Source organism: Oryctolagus cuniculus, chromosome 1, assembly GCF_051225735.1.
Source record: "Oryctolagus cuniculus isolate XC-2025 breed Fujian yellow rabbit chromosome 1, ASM5122573v1, whole genome shotgun sequence".
Taxonomy (NCBI): domain Eukaryota; kingdom Metazoa; phylum Chordata; class Mammalia; order Lagomorpha; family Leporidae; genus Oryctolagus; species Oryctolagus cuniculus.
Genome location: NC_142867.1, coordinates 7583157 through 7599540, shown reverse-complemented (window position 1 = coordinate 7599540; position 16384 = coordinate 7583157). Strand labels below are relative to the sequence as shown.

Below are 16384 nucleotides of genomic sequence, written 5' to 3'. Positions count from 1 at the left end.
GGCTGAGCAGAAACCAGGTCCCCTTCCCCTGCACTGTGGGCTCCCTGCTGGGCTCTCCCACCTATATCTGCCCCCTCCCTGCCTTCTCTGCCTTCTTGTGATCCCAGCTGTGCCCAGGCGTTCCCAGCCAGTGCTGAAATGGAGCCTCAGGGGACTGTGAAACTTGGCAAAGAAGAAAAGTGGGGAAAGAGGGAAGGGAAATGAGGGGAGGAACGAATGGGAGGCCGACAGCTCAGCTCAGCTTGGGCTGTCCAGACACTGGGGGCGGGGCTTCTCCGGGAACCTGCACACGTGTACCACCACCCCTTCCTCCAGCCCTGGGAGGGCTCAGGTCACGCCGGAAACCACAAGCCTTCTCCTTTCCAGAGGAGCCAGCCCGGGGCTTCCCTCTGCCGTGACCGTGAGCTTCCCGCCCCCAGGCGCAGTTTGGGCAGCCAGCCACAGCCCAGCCAGAGCTACCAGCTGTGCTGTGCAACACAGGAGCTGTGGCCAGTGTGGGGCTGGGAGGGGCTCTCTGCCCTCCCTGGACTGCCCCAGGAGGGGTGAGGATCCTGCAGGGTGCAGGTGAGACCGGCAGCTGGGGGAGCTTCCCCAGACCCTGAGGACCCTGGCTGGGGCAGGCGAGTCTGTGTGGAGGTGGCAGGGCTCCTGGAACCAGGATCTGCAGCCCTGCTCTGAGTTGCCACACCCACTATGTCACCCGGAGAAAAACTGGACCCAATTCCCGACAGCTTCATCCTGCAGCCACCAGTCTTCCACCCGGTGAGCAGGCGCTTTGGCCCAGAACTTTGTAGGTCTCGGGGCTCCTCCCTCCGAGCTGGGCCCAGACTCCCGAGGGCCGGGGTGGACAGGACTTCACCCTCGGACCCTGCTTTCCCAGGGACCTGCCCAGGCTTCGGCAAGGCCCTCCTGAGCTTAGCAAAGTGACCAGTCAGCTAATTCTCACTTGAGTGTGAGTGACTGCTGGACTCCCAGGGTCCTTGCATTGTAAAAGTGGTGAAGCCTGGAGCCGGTGCTGTGCCCTCACTGGGGTGGGTGGCAGGGAGGATGGGGGGGTGGGTTGGATCATTGAAGAGGACAGTGATTACCAGGAAGGCCAGGTGAGCGGACGGGGTCCTTTTTCCCTCTTCCTGCTCAGTCCCGGGAGGGTTCCTGGTGCCAGGCAATGTTTCACGTAATTACAGGCAGGAGCCTGGGGAATGGAAGGGACTGACCCGCCGAGCCTGGCTGAGCTGCCCACAGGCTCTGACAGGTGGGGCTAGGCACCCAGGTGCCTGAGTGAAGGCTTGAGGCAGCTGCCCGGGTTACCGTGGGCTTTCCAGAGGGCGGAGCCACCTGGTGGGTGGGGTCTCTGCTCTTTCTCGGGTGTTTCCGGCTGCCGAAGCCTGCTGGGAGCTGGAGGGCAACACAGGAAGAAGGCTCAGCCTATGGTACCACCCTGTGCATACCTGCTGCCCATCCCACAAACATCCATGCACAGCCCAGGGAAAACAGCCAGCCCCCCAGCCCCCGGCAGCCAGGGACCAGGGGCCAAACCAGCCATAGGAACAAAGCGTTCTGGGGTCCCAGGGGAGGGAGGAATAAGGGAGGCACCCACCCGGACGATGCCCCAGAAATGGCTGGGAGCTGCAAAACTGCAAAGTGTGTTAGACAAGCCCACAAAGGGAGCTGGAGCTGGACCACCCATATTGTCCCTCGGGGCATGTCCCTCAGGGTCACCTCCAGGCTCCCAGCTGAGTCACTCCTCCTGCCCCCTGGTTCACCTCGCTGGGGACACAGCAGTGCGTTGTGTGCCCCAGGAGCTGGGGGCAGCTAGCTGGCTGGTCTGCGTGGGCACGTGCTGCTCCCCCCCCCCCCGCCAGGGGTGACGTGGCCTTGGCCTTGACGTATAAAGTCTCAGAAAGGCAGAGAAGCAGAAGAGCACTTCCCAGAGCAGACTGATGTGTCCTGTGTGAGGAGGGAAAGCTGCGTTTCCTCGTTCTGCTCTCTGTACCGCCTGGACGTGGTGGTCCCCCAGCCCGTTCCTCCCCCGTGTCTCCCCTCGCTCAGGTGGTTCCGTATGTCACGACAATCTTTGGTGGTCTGCACGCGGGCAAGATGGTCATGCTGCAAGGCGTGGTCCCTCTAAAGGCTCGCAGGTAAGGGCACCCTTGGTGGGTGCCTCTCTGCCTCTGGGGTCTCCAGGGGTGTCAGGCTGCACCGTGAGAGCCTCACCTCCGGCCAGGTTTCAGGTGGACTTCCAGTGTGGCTGCAGCCTGTGCCCCCCGCCAGACATCGCCATCCACTTCAACCCTCGCTTCCACACCACGCGGCCCCACGTCATCTGCAACACCCTGCATGGTGGCTGCTGGGGCGTGGAGGCACGGTGGCCCCGCCTGGCCCTGCAGGGAGGAGCCGCCTTCCTCCTCCTCTTCCTCTTTGGTAATGAGGAGGTGAAGGTGAGCATGAGGGACGGCCGTGGGTGGCCTAGAGTTTGTGTCCGTCTACCCTTCCTTCCCTAGTCAGTTCCCCAGGCCATGGTGCTGAGCAGCATTTAGTTAGGAGAGGGAGGGGGTCAGGCACAGAGAGAACCAAGGAGTTCCAGGCTATCCTGGGGCAAGAGTGAAGGGTCCACTGTTATTGTCATAGCAAGCACTTAAAGAGCCCTTGCTGTATACTCAGACTCTTAGCCTTTGACGTATAACCTGCTCATTGAATCCTCGCAACAGCCCCATGGGTGGACACTTTCCTTATCCCTGGCTCACAGCTGAGCGCCCCCTGGAGGGTGGGAGGGATTTGGGGGCCCTCAGCCAGTTTCCTCCACTTTGATTCATGATGATGTCACGGGTCTGAGCTCTGTCAGGGCAGAAGGGGCCTTGGAAGGGGCCTTGGGCCCCAGGCCAGCTCTGGAGCCTTGACAAGGTCCCTGAAGCTCCCCAGACTGGAGCTCCTCCTCCTCTTGAAAATGCCGTAGCTCAGGGGCTGGGCCAGCGGTCAGGTGAGGACGGCGCTTCCCGAGAGTGGACCCTCAGCCTCTGCCTGTGCCCCTAGGTGAGTGTGAACGGACAGCACTTCCTCCACTACCGCTACCGGCTCCCGCTGTCTCGCGTGGACACGCTGGGCATATTCGGTGACATCTTGGTGAAGGCCGTTGGATTCCTGAACGTTAACGTAAGAGCTCCTGGGACTGACCTCCCCTGGCTGGGACCTCGCCCCTAGCCCAGCCCAACAGACAGAGGAGGCCCCTTGTCCCCTTGTAGAAGCCGTGGGGGGAGGAAGAGAAAGTGATGACAGAGGGGCCTGGTAGCCGTGGGCGGGAGTCTGTGCTGGCTGTGGTTACACTGGCTAACACTGAAAAGCAATAGCCAATTGGGCACAGTGCCTCGGGCACAGCTGTGGCTGGCTGCGGCTGAAGGACAACCAAGCCACGTGGGACACAGCGGGAGCCTCAAAGGCCAAAGCCCGGCCTCTGCCCACCTGCCGTGCCCCGGCAGGGGAGGTGGGGGCCAAAGACACGGCCTCAGGGCTTGCATGGTCCTGAGTGCCGCTGGCTCTGTTTTCTCCCCCTGAACAGCCATTTGCGGAGGGCAGCCAAGAGTACCCCGTTGGGCACGTGAGTCTCTTGGGTTGGGAGCACGGCTGGACCTTGTGGTGGGACAAGCTGGCCACCAGCGGAGCCAGCTGCTTCCCCCCTCCCCCAGGTGACCTGCCCACTGCATAAGGCCCAGCTGTCCCTCGCCTCTCTGCTGCGGTCACCATGGATACAGGGGCTCCCATCAGTCCCTGGAGAGCCTGCATTGGGGAAGATGGATGGGGTGGGCTGGGGGGAGGACTCTGGCTCTGCTGACAATTCTCAGAGCAACCGCGCCAGGTGGCTGGCCTCCTGGGACTCAGGGGAGATGGGGCCCGGGTTCCAGGGTGCTTCAGAAAGTTCACGGACAAATGGAACTTCAGTTTACTTTGGTACAGAAATATGTGAAATCCATGCTTTTTTTTTCATAACCTGCATTTCCTGTGAACTTGTTGAAGGGCCTACATCCTGGGCCCAGGCTGCACAGTGAGTGGACGGTACATCCACCATCCAGGTCTGCCCCAGTGGGGCTCCTGCGACTCCCAAGCCACCATGAGAGACAAACCCGGGGACACCCACTTTGTAAGACTCATGCGAGCGGTCCCTTTCCCTGAGCAAACACCGACGGCCTCCCCGTGCCCCCTCTTTCCCGACAGCCCTTCCTGCTGACGAGCCGCAGGCTGGTGAGTGAAGCCCACCCCTCCAGTCTCCCAGGAGATCTGGTGCCTGGTCCGCCTCCTCGGGGCTGGGGGGCAGCTGGGTGGGAGGCTGGAAACTCCATCAATCTCAGGGTTCCCCTTCCTTGCAGGCTGGGGGAGGGCCGGGCAGCTTCAGGCTGAATCCCCAGCTCCACGCTGCCTTCTCGCCACTTCTGCAAAAAGTGATTTTATGCTCTTCTGTGCCGGGCCCAGTGCCAGGCGCCAGGGTAGCAGGAGGTGCCGGTCCTCCAGTTGCTGGGAGGGTACAGGCCTCCCAAGGGCCACTAGGGTCCAGGGAGTGGCAGTGTGGGAGAGGTAAGGACACAGGGGAGGCACACAGGTGGCCAGGCCTGCGGAGATGAGACTCCTGGCCTCGCGTCCGGGGACATAAAGGGGCCTGCCCGCTCCTGGGTGCGGCCCCTCCCTGAGCACTCTCCAGCCTCACCTTTGTTTCCTGTGTCCCTTCAGGAGGTACCCTGCTCGCGTGCTCTTCCCCGGGGCCTCTGGCCTGGCCAGGTCATCATAGTGCGGGGGCTGGTCCTGCAGGAGCCCAAGGAGTGAGTACCCGGCCCTGCTCAAGCTTTGTAAACATCACCTCTTGTCCTCACCCAGCACCAGCATCCAATCCCCGAGGTACCAGTGAGGACTTCGCCAGAGAGGGGACGCCATTACCAAGTGGATGCTGTGCCTTAACATATCCCACAGGGGGCGCTCAAAACACATCTGCAGGGCAAATCCATTAGCCAGGGTGGACCTGCCCAGCTGCCTGCCTTGAGGAAAGGCATTGGGTTTTATGACTTTTCCAGGCCAGGTTGCTACCTGTGCATGCTTAGGGCTGTTACTCTTCCTCTCTGTGCCACCACGGGCAGCGCCCACGGATGTGGGTGGTGTTAGAATGGCCTCAGTAGAGGCAGGGAGCGAGCCACGCTCTGTTCTCCTTGCTCTGTTTGTGTGTCTGTTTGTGACTAAAGCCTGTCCAGCGAGCTCCTAGCCAGGCCTGTGAATCCTAGGCACAGGTGGGAGCCCAGCATGGCTGGCATTGGGCCTCCAAGGCCAGGCAGGACGGGATTGGCTTCCTGGTGTTGTCTTTTATGAGCTGCGTGGTCTTGGGTCACTCACTATACCTCTCTGAGCCTGGGTGTCCCAACCTGGTAGAGAAAACGGAAAGTTGCTCTGTGATCAGAAGTGCACTTCTCGGCTGGCACTGCGGCTCACTAGGCTAATCCTCCGCCTGTGGCACTGGCACATCAGGTTCTAGTCCCGGTTAGGGCGCCAGTTCTGCCCCAGTTGCTCCTCTTCCAGGCCAGCTCTCTGCTGTGGCCTGGGAGGGCAGTGGAGGATGGCCCAAGTGCTTGGGCCCTGCACCTCATGGGAGACCAGGAGGAAGCACCTGGCTCCTGGCTTCGGATCAGCGCAGTGCGCCAGCCGCAGCAGCCATTGGGGGGTGAACCAATGGAAAAGGAAGACCTTTCTCTCTGTCTCTCTCTCTCTCTCTCTCTCTCTCACTGTCCACTCTGTCTGTCAAAAATAATAATTTTTTAAAAAGTGCACTTCTGCCTCGCAAAATCTGGAGGCGTGAGTCCAGGTTCGTGTGCTATAATCCAAAGTTGCCAGGGCATTAGTGACCTGGCAGGCAACTTAACTGCCCTCTCTAGAGGTAGGGAATGGGGTTGGGGGCTGCTGTATGGTCCCCTCCCCAGGGTCCCTGCCTTCATCCCTTTCCCAGAGTGGAGCCCACCACGTCCTTACCAATGCGGGAAGTTTGTGTAGCCACATCCACCGCAATTCCCAGGACCCCGACTCCGTCCCGCCCGCATCCTGTCCCTGCTTACCCACAGCTGCCTCCCCTGGCCAGTCAGCCAGAGCTATCCCAGGGGTGAAGACAAGAAACAGAACCAGCCTGCCCCTTCTGAGAGGCAGGTGCCCAGTGACAGAAGCGCTCCTCCCCACCACCGCAAATCTGAATCACAACTCCTGGCTCATGCATCGCAGCCGGAGGCCCCAGAGCTGGATGCATGAGCCAGGAGCCCTCATGACCAGGTGGGCGCCCCGCCCCGCCCCTGTGGTCCTCTAGTGGGTAGCTGCAGACTCAGGTCTCCCCACCCTCTGGGCTGTCACGTACCCGGGCGTCCAGCCCTGAGCCCTGCTTTCTGGAGGAGGATCCTGCCCAGTGTTCCAGCCGCTCTCCACCTCCCTGAGGGCCGTGGAAGCTGACCCCCTTCTCCCACCCACCCGCCACAGCTTCACTCTGAGCCTGAGGGACGAGGCTGCCCGCGTGCCTGTGACGCTTAGGGCGTCCTTTGCGGACAGAAGCCTGGCCTGGATCTCCCCTTGGGGACGGAAGACGCCCATCTCAGCCCCCTTCCTCTTTTACCCCCAGCGGTTCTTCGAGGTGGGTCAGAGCCAGGATGGGTGCAGAGCCTGGGGGTGGGGCATGCCTGGGGGAGGTGGGCAGGGCCAACACCACGGGGCTGGGAAGCCAGAGACACCCACATGGCAGCCCTCAACACTATGCTGGCGCCAGGGGTTCCGCACCCAAGAACTCAGAAGCAGTGAATACAGAGACCCCAGCATCAGCTCTGTTCAGTGGCTCCCCAGGAATCCTGGAAGCTGAGCCCCAGGGCTGATCAAAGTCCACCAAGGGCTGGCTGTGAGCTGGACCCCTCTGAGTCCCGCCCTTGTGTCCACTGCGGGGAGGAGGGTCTTCCAGGAAGAGTGCCAGGTGGAGAAGGAGGACTGGAAGCCCACCGGCCACTCACGCCCCCGTCTTGCAGGTGCTGCTCCTGTGCCAGGAGGGAGGGCTGAAGCTGGCCCTCAATGGGCAGGGGCTGGGGGCCACCAGCCTGGGCCAGCAGACCCTGGAGCAGCTGCGGGAGCTCCGGATCAGCGGCAGCGTCCAGCTCTACTGTGTCCATTACTGAAGAGGACCAGGGAGACCCCAGGCAGAGGAGACTGGGGGCCAGCACTCGCCCAGGGCCCCCCACCCAGTGTGCCCCACCTGCTCCCTTCATTAAATTCTGCACCTGTCACTGTTCTGTCAGGCCTGCTTCATCCGGCTTCACGGGCCTGGGTCTGCAGGACGTCGGGACCCTGGGCAGACGTTCATGGAGGCAGGTCTGTAGCCTAGGATGCCAAGAACACGGTGGCTTAGAGAATGCAGACATTTAGTCTCGCACTCAGCAATTCTGAGAAAATGGCCCAGGCCGGTGGGGCAGCTCTGTGCCCTGTGCACATTCAGGGCATATCCTAGACCCGGAGGCCCCTGTCCCAGGGCACTGCCACTGTCTGCATTGGCGAATATGGATGAGACACCCCTGGTTCCATAAGCCCCAGGCCCAGGATCAACACACACCACGTACACTGGCACTCTGAGTCCTGCTCAGAGGGCCACACCATCCGCAAGGGAGGCTGGCAATGTTCTCCAGCGGGAAAGCCACGTGCCTGGCCACAGTGCTGTCTCTGTGAAAGACGGAGAGTGATTCTGGTGGATAGCCAGGCTCTGAGACAAATAGATGCTGTTAACAGCCTCATTTTAAATATTTTTTAATGTTAAGGTCAGCAACTTTAAAAAAACAGATTTATTTATTTATTTGAAAGTCAGAGTTAGAGAGAAAGAGAGAGAGAGGGAGAGACAAAGATGTCTTCATCCACGGTTCACTCCCCTAATGGCCACAATGGCTGGAGCTGGTCTGGTCTGAAGCCAGGAGCTTCTTCTGGGTCTCCTTTATGGGTTCAGGGGCCCAAGAAATTATGTCACCTTCCTTTGCTTTCCCTGGCACAATAGCAGGGAGCTGGATCAGAAGTGCAGCAGCCAGGGCTTGAACCGGCACCCACATGGGATGCTGGTGCCGAGGGTGGAGACTTAGCCTACTATGCCACAGCACCGGTCCCTAACAACCTCGTTTTGTAAAGTAGGATGCTGAGGCCCAGAAAGGCTAAAGAATTTCCCAAGATCACCCAGTTAGAAAGTGGGGGTGGCTGGCGCCGCAGCTCACTAGGTTAATCCTCCTCCTGTGGCCCCAGTACCCCGGGTTCTAGTCCCGGTCAGGGCACCAGATTCTGTCCTGGTTGCTCCTCTTCTAGTCCAGCTCTCTGCTGTGGCCCAGGAGTGCAGTGGAGGATGGCCCAAGTGCTTGGGCCCTGCACCCCATGGGAGACCAGGAGAAAGCACCTGGCTCCTGGCTTCGGATCGGCGCAGCACACCAGCCACAGCGGGCCATTTTGGGGGTGGACCAACAGAAGGAAGACCTTTCTCTCTGTCTCTCCCTCTCACTATCTAACTCCACCTGTCAAAAAAAAAGTGGGGGTGCCAGGATTAGAACCCAGGGATTCTACCTGCAGAGTGTGCGGCCTGTAACCATTGCACTGTTGTGTACACACACACACACACACACACACACACGAACTCCCCGATAAAGGTGATTCTGGGAGCTGCAGGCTTCGGAACAACAACTCACAGATTGAGAAGTACAGACATGGACAAGAAGGGGACACCATGGAGGAAACGGAAAGGTTAATTAAGAAAATAATACGATATGGAACACTATGACATGCATGTGCTACACAGCATGCATGATACAGTAATACATGCTCCAGAATGAAATTTTGTGTCCTCCACCCTCCGAATTCGTATATTCAAATCCTAATGCCTAAGGAGCTCTCCCGCCACGGCCGGATGCAGCAAGAAGAGGACCCTCGGCAAACTCGGAAGGTGCCAGCGCCTTGAGCTGGGAGGCCCCAGCCCCCAGGACTGTGAGAGAGAAATTTCTGTTGCTTCTACATTACGCAGGCTAAGGAATGTCATCCTAGCAGCCTGAGTGGACTGAGACAGTGGACTGCAATACCCAGCAGCATATTATATCATTACCATATAATAGTATATACCATACCTGTATGTTTTATATCTATATATTATATTTAGACTCACAAGAATTGATAAACAGAAGATTAAAACCAAACATCTGGCCGGCGCTGTGGCTCACTAGGCTAATCCTCCGCCTTGCGGCGCCGGCACACCGGGTTCTAGTCCCAGTCGGGGCGCCAGATTCTGTCCCGGTTGCCCCTCTTCCAGGCCAGCCCTCTGCTGTGGCCTGGGAGTGCAGTGGAGGATGGCCCAGGTGCTTGGGCCCTGCACCCCATGGGAGACCAGGAGAAGCACCTGGCTCCTGCCATCGGATCAGTGCGGTGTGCCGGTCGCAGCGCGCCGGCCGCGGCGGCCATTGGAAGGTGAACCAACGGCAAAGGAAGACCTTTCTCTCTGTCTCTCTCTCTCACTGTCCACTCTGCCTGTCAAAAAAAAATTACTTAAAAAAATATATCTGGCTCCTCCCAGTAGAGGAAATTGAGTCCTGTCTCACTAAGAAACGGAATCTACCTGTGGGCCACACACAGGAGCGCAGTGACTCGGAAGGCTGTCTCTTGGGTGGGGTGTTTACTCAGTCGTTCTCTCGCTCGGTGTCTGTGCGCTGCACACTAGGTCCCTCCACCACTGTGAAACACCTGGGAGCAGCTAACTCGCAAAGGCAAAGGTTTCGTTTCCCGCACAGCTGGAGAGGTGCACAGTCCAAATGAGGCAGCCACATGGACCCGGCATCGGATCGGGGTCGTGGGCGGTGGGCCACAGCAAGCCAGGAGTCAGAGAGAGCGCTTATTTCAGCCTTATGAGACCAACCCTGTAGTAAGGACTGCCTCCCGAGCACACATTCTCAATGTCCTAAAGACCTCACTGTGTCCACCTACTAGACACCTGATTGGATCAAGTCTCCAGCCTTAAGCCATTTATGGTTCGCAGTAACTGTCAACCATTGACATAAGACTGTGGGGGCCAAGCTTTCAGCACATGTGCTTTAGAATGCACCTGAACAATTATCCAGGTGGTGACAGGCACCTTATAGCTTTCTATGCTGGTTGTCATTGCAGTCGTTTTAGAAAGGACAGCTGGTTGACAGTGGTAGGAGAATGCGCCAGATGTACACCTATTGGTCTTCTTTCCAGCAAAGTTGCTGAATTATTTTATTTGTTCAAATAAGCAATCAGAACACATACAAATGATAATCTGACTTCTGGTTTCTTCCTTTCCAGTCACTCTCTCCTCCTCCTCTCTCCAATGTGTTCATTGGCCAGGAGTTCCTGTTGTACCAAAGCTGTTAACAGGCATCCTTGGCTGTTTCTTGACACTGCGGAAATGCTACCACGTATTCATCTTCAAATATGATGAAAGTGGCAGGTTGAAGATAGACACCATTTCTAGGTAAGGAAATTTTTACTTTCTATTAGTTTGCCAAGAGATTTTTTTCTTTTTTTTTTTTAATAAGGAATGTCAAGTTTTTCAGTGTCTTCATCATCTATTGATACCATTATGTTTGTTTTTTTCATCTTTAATTTCTAAATGAGATAAATAATAGGCTTTCTAACATTATGCATTCTTAAAATTTCCTGGGATAAAAGTTACTTCACAGTGATGAATTTTTAATGAAAATATTGTACATTTCATTGTCTGATATTACTATTTTTGTACTGTGGTCATAAATTAAGCTGGCTTCTAATTTTTCTCGTGCCTATACCCATTCTACATTAGCCTGAAATTCTGGATTGTCTCCTTCTACTCAAGGTCACCAATTCATAGATATATATGTGTGTGTGTGTGTGTGTGTGTGTGTGCCTTTGCTAAATCTGCAAGTTCTGTCCTCCCTCTCTTTTTTCTTGTAGTTTATTTGTTGCAAGGCTGCTGAGGGGTGGATGTCTTTATTCTCATAGAGCTTCTGAGAGCCTGAGTCGTGTTGACGAATCCCTGGAGAGCCTGAGTCGTGTTGACTAGTCCCTGGAGAGCCTGAGTCGTGTTGACTAGTCCCTGGAGAGCCTGAGTTGTGTTGACTAGTCCCTGGGGAACTGTCAACCATTCCTCCATCTCCTGAATTTCCTTAAGTGTAGAGATTTGATCAGATTTGTTTCACTTTTCTAGCAAAAATACAAAAATTTTTATCTTTTTCTCTGAATGCTCCCTTTTTATAGCCCTCCTGTTTTTTTTTAAGGATTTATTTATTTATTTAAAAGTCAGAATAGCACAGAGAGAGAAGGAGAGGCAGAGAGAGAGAGGTCTTCCATCTGCTGGTTCACTCCCCAGTTGGCCGCAATGGCCAGAGCTGCACCGATCCAAAGCCAGGAGCTAGGGGCTTCTTCCGGGTCTCCCATGTGGGTGCAGGGGCCCAAGGATTTGGGCCATCTTCTACTGCTTTCCCAGGCCATAGCAGAGAGCTCGACCTGAAGTGGAGCTGCCGGGACTCAAACCAGTGCCCATATGGAATGTTGGCACTGCAGGCAGCAGCTTTACCCACTATGCCACAGCGCTGGCCCCTAGCCTCCTATTCTTGTTTCATGAATGCATTTCCTCTTATCTTTTCAATGACATTTGTGTTTCTTCTGCTTACCATATTTACTTTGTTTTCGTGAAGTTTGTTAGTCATCTGTTTTGTTGTCTGCATTTCAAATTAGAAGATTTGGGGCTGGCGCTGTGGCGCAGTGGGTTAAAGCCCTGGCCTGAAGCGCCGGCATCATATATGGCACCGTTTTAGTCCCAGCTACTCCTCTTCCAATCCAGCTCTCTGCTATGGCCTGGGATAGCAGTAAAGGATGGCCCAAGGGCTTGGGTCCCTGCACCCATGTGGGAGACCCGGAAGAAGCTCTTGGCTCCTGGCTTCGGATCGGCACAGCTCCAGCCGTTGCTGGCATTTGGGGAGTGAACCATCGGATGGAAGACCTCTCTCTCCTCTCTCTCTCTCTACCTCTCTCTACCTCTCTCTGTAATTCTGTCTTTCAAATAAATAAAATAAATCTTTTCAAAAATTTGAATATTTCCTCACTTGTCTGGCAATTTTTAGTTTGTTTTCATTCAAGAATAAGACACAAACATACATACAAATCACAAGCTTGTGTTCATAGGTTGGGCTGCTTGACTTGGATGCCTCATGATGGGGTGACCCAGCAAAGAAATGGATTTGTTATCAGAGTCTAACCTGATATAGATAACTCCCACCGACGTGAGAGACACAGATGGAGTTCCAGACTGCCGGCTTCAGCCTGGCCCAACCTCGGCCATTGCTGCCATTGGGAAATGAACCAGCAGGTAGAAGATCTCCCTCTCTGTGTCTCTCCCTCTCTCTGTAACTCCATCCTTCGATTAAATAAATAAATCTTTGGGGAAAAAAAGCAACTTGACCCCTCCCCACCCAAGAAGCCCTGATCCTCATCCAGACTTCCCTAGGGCTGCCTTCCATCGATTGCTCAGGCAAAGACCTAGAGTCCACTGGACTCTCTTTCTACAGCTCCCTGCATGCAATCCCTAGTCATGCCTGATATCCTGACATAGGGCCCAGCATAGGCAGGGGTTGGGGGGGCGGGAATGAGCTGGAAGATTTTCCCATAATTTCTGTCTCACTGCCCTGCACTTGAGCTCCACCTCCCAACATGCCAATCCAGTATGCCCACTTTCCCATGGTGCACCTGTCTCTCATCCTGAAATGGGATAGAGGAGATGCCATTATGGACACATGGAAGCTAAATTCCATGTGGAAAATCCATGATGCTCCCCAAAAACTTCATGTACACTAAGCCCCACCCAACTAACTCCCCATTTGTATTTTCAATTAAGTCACCACTGTTGACATGGGGGTGGCCCTTTTGGCTTCCCTCTCTTGCTTCTCATGCACTCCCTCCTCTTGTACAGGTTTCCAGCTCTCTCATGGCAAATATCTCTTCCTGTGGGGCTGCCCACGCTCACGTCTGAATGTGTACTCCTGTCCTCACTTTAAATAAATCCTACTCTCATTTATGCACCTGACTTACGCCTGTACTTTGAGTTCTCATCTCATTCAGGGGCATAGAAACTTGGAAACGCATTCTTAGAACCATCCCGCTTCCTGTCTGCTTCCGGAACACAGAGTCCTCGTCATGTCCCTGGCTCCCTCCCACACTCGTCCCTGTGCTCCAGCCACTCTGGCCTCCTGTGTGGATCCATGTCAGGCACACAGCTTGGCGATTAGCCCCGGGTGGAACTTCAGCTGTCACATGGTCACCTTTGCGCAGAGCCTTCTCTGCAGTGCTCAGACAGAGCAGCCAAGAGAAGCCACCCTTGTGGGAACAGCCAGCCCCACCCCAGAGGCCCTGAGCTGGGAAGAGTAAGAGGAGGGAGAGCTCCAGAGACAGAAATGAGAAGAAGGCTCACGGGGTGACTGATGGGGTCTCTGCTCATGATGAGGACCTTGAAGGACTTTTGGGGTCCCCTCTTAGCCCTGGTTCCAGTTGCCCCCCCCTCCAGGCATACATGGAAGCCTGTTTAGGACTTTGAAACTGAGCCTCTAAACATTTAATGTGGATACCATCAGGCCCCAGTCTCGGAACCTCCCTCCCTTACATGAACTCATTGAATTAAGGGAGTGGTGCCTCTGGCTTTACAAGGTCATAACCTGATGACACCTGGATGGCTGCTATTGTCTCAAGGGGTTTCATTTAAGGGAAATCCAGGTCTGGACAGGGCAAAAAGCACTGAAGCCCCACTGAAAAGCCCCATCTGAAACGTTCCCTGAAAAGGTGGTATTGCTGACCAACCTGGAATGTGGACATGAGCTGAACACAAACCAGATAACCACTCTGACTCCAAGCAGCCCTCATCACCTGGACAGAGGCCAACACACAGCTGCCCTTGTCTTCTGTTCATCCTGACCTCCCCCTTCTCATAGCCTCTTTAAAAACTGCAAAGCCTCCTCATGCAGCTGGGGAGGTAAGCCTTGAGACTCATGTGTGCTACCTCCCATATCTGTTGACAGATTAAACTTTTTCTTTTCTTTACCCTCAAACTTTGTTCTCATTATTTTGATTTGGTGCTGGAGACAGGGACCAAGCTTTTGATACAAGCTATGGGATGGGAGAGAGGAAGTTAATCTGGGTGAGTGTTGCTGTGTGCACACGTGCAGGATGCCGTTATGCATGGACAGGTGCACTGTGTGTGTGCCCCGAAGGTGTTGACACCAAGCCTATGTTGACAATACATTGTATATATTGTGTTTATATAGAGAGATATGGAGACAAATTATGAGAAATTGATTGAAGTGATTATGTGGAGTTAGAAATCCCATACTCTGCCCTCTGTAAGAAAAGCAAGGCTCAGGGCCGACACTGTGGTGTAGCGGGTGGGCTGCCACCTGCAGTGCTGGTATCCCATGTGGGCGCAGGTTCCGGTCCCGGCTGCTCCACTTCCAGTCCAGCTCTCCGCTGTGGCCTGGAAAAGCGGTGGAGGATGTCTGGGTCCTTGGGTCCCTGCACCCACATGGGAGACCCGGAGGAGGCTCTGGGGAGTGAGCCAGCGGATGGAGGACCTCTCTCTCTCCCTCTCTCTCTCTCCTTCTCTCTCTCTGTGTAACTCTTTCAAGTAAATAAATAAAATCTTAAAAAAAAAAAAAAAAAAAGAAAGAAAGGAAAAGCTATGCTCAAGGAGCAACAGTAGAACTGAGATATTCCTGCCCAACCAAAGCCTACAATCAAGCTTCCATAGGGCCAAGAAGATCCACCAGTAATTTAACATTTTCAAAGATGTACATATGGCAGGCTGGCGTTGTGACAAAACTGGTACAGCTACCATCTGTGATGCCAGAATCCCACGTGAGCACTGGCTTGTGTCTTGGATGCTCCACTTCTGATCCAGATCCCTGCTCAAGGCCTGGGAAAAGCAGTGGAAGACGGATCAAGTTTTTGGGCCCCTGACACCCATGTGGAAGGCCCAGATAAAGTTCCTGGCTCCCGACTTCAGCCTGGCCCAGCACTGGCCATTGCAGCCATCTGGGGGAGTGAACCAGTAGAGAGAAGATTCTGTGTGTCTCCAGCTCCCTCTCCAACTCTGACTTTCAAATAAGTAAATCTGTTTAAAAATATATGTATGTATGAATGAATGTATTTGAAAGGCAGAGAGACAAAGATCTGTCTGCTGGTTTTCTCCCCAAATGGCCACAACAGCCAGATCTGGCCAGGCCAAAGTCAAGAGCCAGGAACTCCACCCAGGTCTCCCATGTGGGTGGCAGGGGCCAGGAACTTGGGCATCTTCCACTGTCTTGCCAAGCACATTATCAGGAAATTGGATTAGAGTCAGAGCAGCCAAGACTCAAACCAGGACTCGGACATGGGATGCTGGGAACATAAGTGGTTAGCTTATCCCACTGTACCACAACACCTGCCCCCCAAATTTACTCTTCTTCAATCCAGACAGCCTACTGTATACCACACAGTCTTTACCACAGAATAAAAATTCACTGGATAAGCAAAGAAGGGAAGGCTGATTGATAATCCAAGAATAAAACCATCCACAGGGCAGACTCAGACCAAACCGAATATTTGAGTAAGCAAGCCAAGACTTGCAAATTCCATGACTCAAAAGATCAAAAATATTCATGGAAAAATGGAAGATATACCCAACCCAATAAAAAACTATCCGGGGCAGAGGTTTGGCACAGTGGTTAAGACACTTCTTGAGGGGCTGGCGCTGTGGCGCAGTGAGTTGTCGCGGTGGCCTGAAGCGCCAGCATCTCATGTGGGCACCGGTTCGAGACCCGGCTGTTACACTTCCTATCCAGCTCTCTGTTGTTGTCTGAGAGGGCAGTGGAGGATGGCCCAGGTCCTTGGGCCCCTGCACCCGCGTGGGAGACCCAGGGGAGGCTCCTGGCTCCTGGCTTCAGGTCGATGCAGTTCTAGCTATTGTGGCCAGTTGTGGGGCGGGCCATCGAATGGAAGACCTCTCTCTCTCTCTCCTCTCTACCTCTCCTCACTCTGTGTAACTCTAACTTTCAAGCGAATGAATAAATCTTTTTTTTTAAAAAAAAATGCATAGGTGTCAGGGAGAGGAAGGAAGGGATAATGGACAGTAGACAACAGGCAATAAAGTTGGTTTTTTTTTTTTTAAAGACACTTCTTGGGATGCCCACATCCCATATCAGCACCTGGTGCCAGGTCTGGCCCCACTCCGATCAGGCTTTCTCCTGGTGTGCACACTGGGAGGCAGCAGGTGATGTCTCAAGTACCTGGGTCCCTGAAACCTGTGGAGGAGATCCAGAGAGAGTGCTTAGCTCCTGACTTCAGCCTGGCCGCACCCTGG

The 16384-nt window shown here is 54.8% G+C and overlaps 1 protein-coding gene and 1 long non-coding RNA gene across 11 annotated transcripts; both read left to right on the top strand.

Moving 5' to 3' along the window:
• Window positions 1-308: 308 nt before the first annotated feature.
• On the top strand, window positions 309-7277 carry LGALS12 (galectin 12). 10 transcript variants are annotated; one of them, XR_016229153.1, is made up of 10 exons: window positions 309-620; window positions 732-762; window positions 2050-2138; window positions 2225-2438; window positions 3031-3150; window positions 3554-3680; window positions 4009-4233; window positions 4717-4805; window positions 6490-6640; window positions 7023-7277. XR_016229153.1 is itself a non-coding variant. In XM_089325941.1 (10 exons), exons 3-10 carry the CDS (start codon window positions 2098-2100, stop codon window positions 7167-7169), a joined length of 828 nt encoding a protein of 275 aa, XP_089182067.1. In that variant the 5' UTR covers window positions 499-620; window positions 732-762; window positions 2050-2097; the 3' UTR covers window positions 7170-7277. The 10 variants fall into 10 exon arrangements, 5 of the variants coding, with proteins under 5 accessions (XP_051689120.3, XP_089182071.1, XP_089182067.1 ...); XM_089325941.1 differs by having other exon boundaries at window positions 499-620; window positions 3554-3592; window positions 4207-4233; XR_016229149.1 differs by lacking the exon at window positions 732-762 and having other exon boundaries at window positions 309-564; window positions 4207-4233.
• Window positions 7278-12235: 4958 nt separating this feature from the next.
• On the top strand, window positions 12236-14099 carry LOC138848651 (uncharacterized). The gene is made up of 2 exons (XR_011386733.2): window positions 12236-12370; window positions 13120-14099. It is a non-coding gene; the product is annotated as an uncharacterized LOC138848651 (long non-coding RNA).
• The last annotated feature ends 2285 nt before the right edge of the window (window positions 14100-16384 follow it).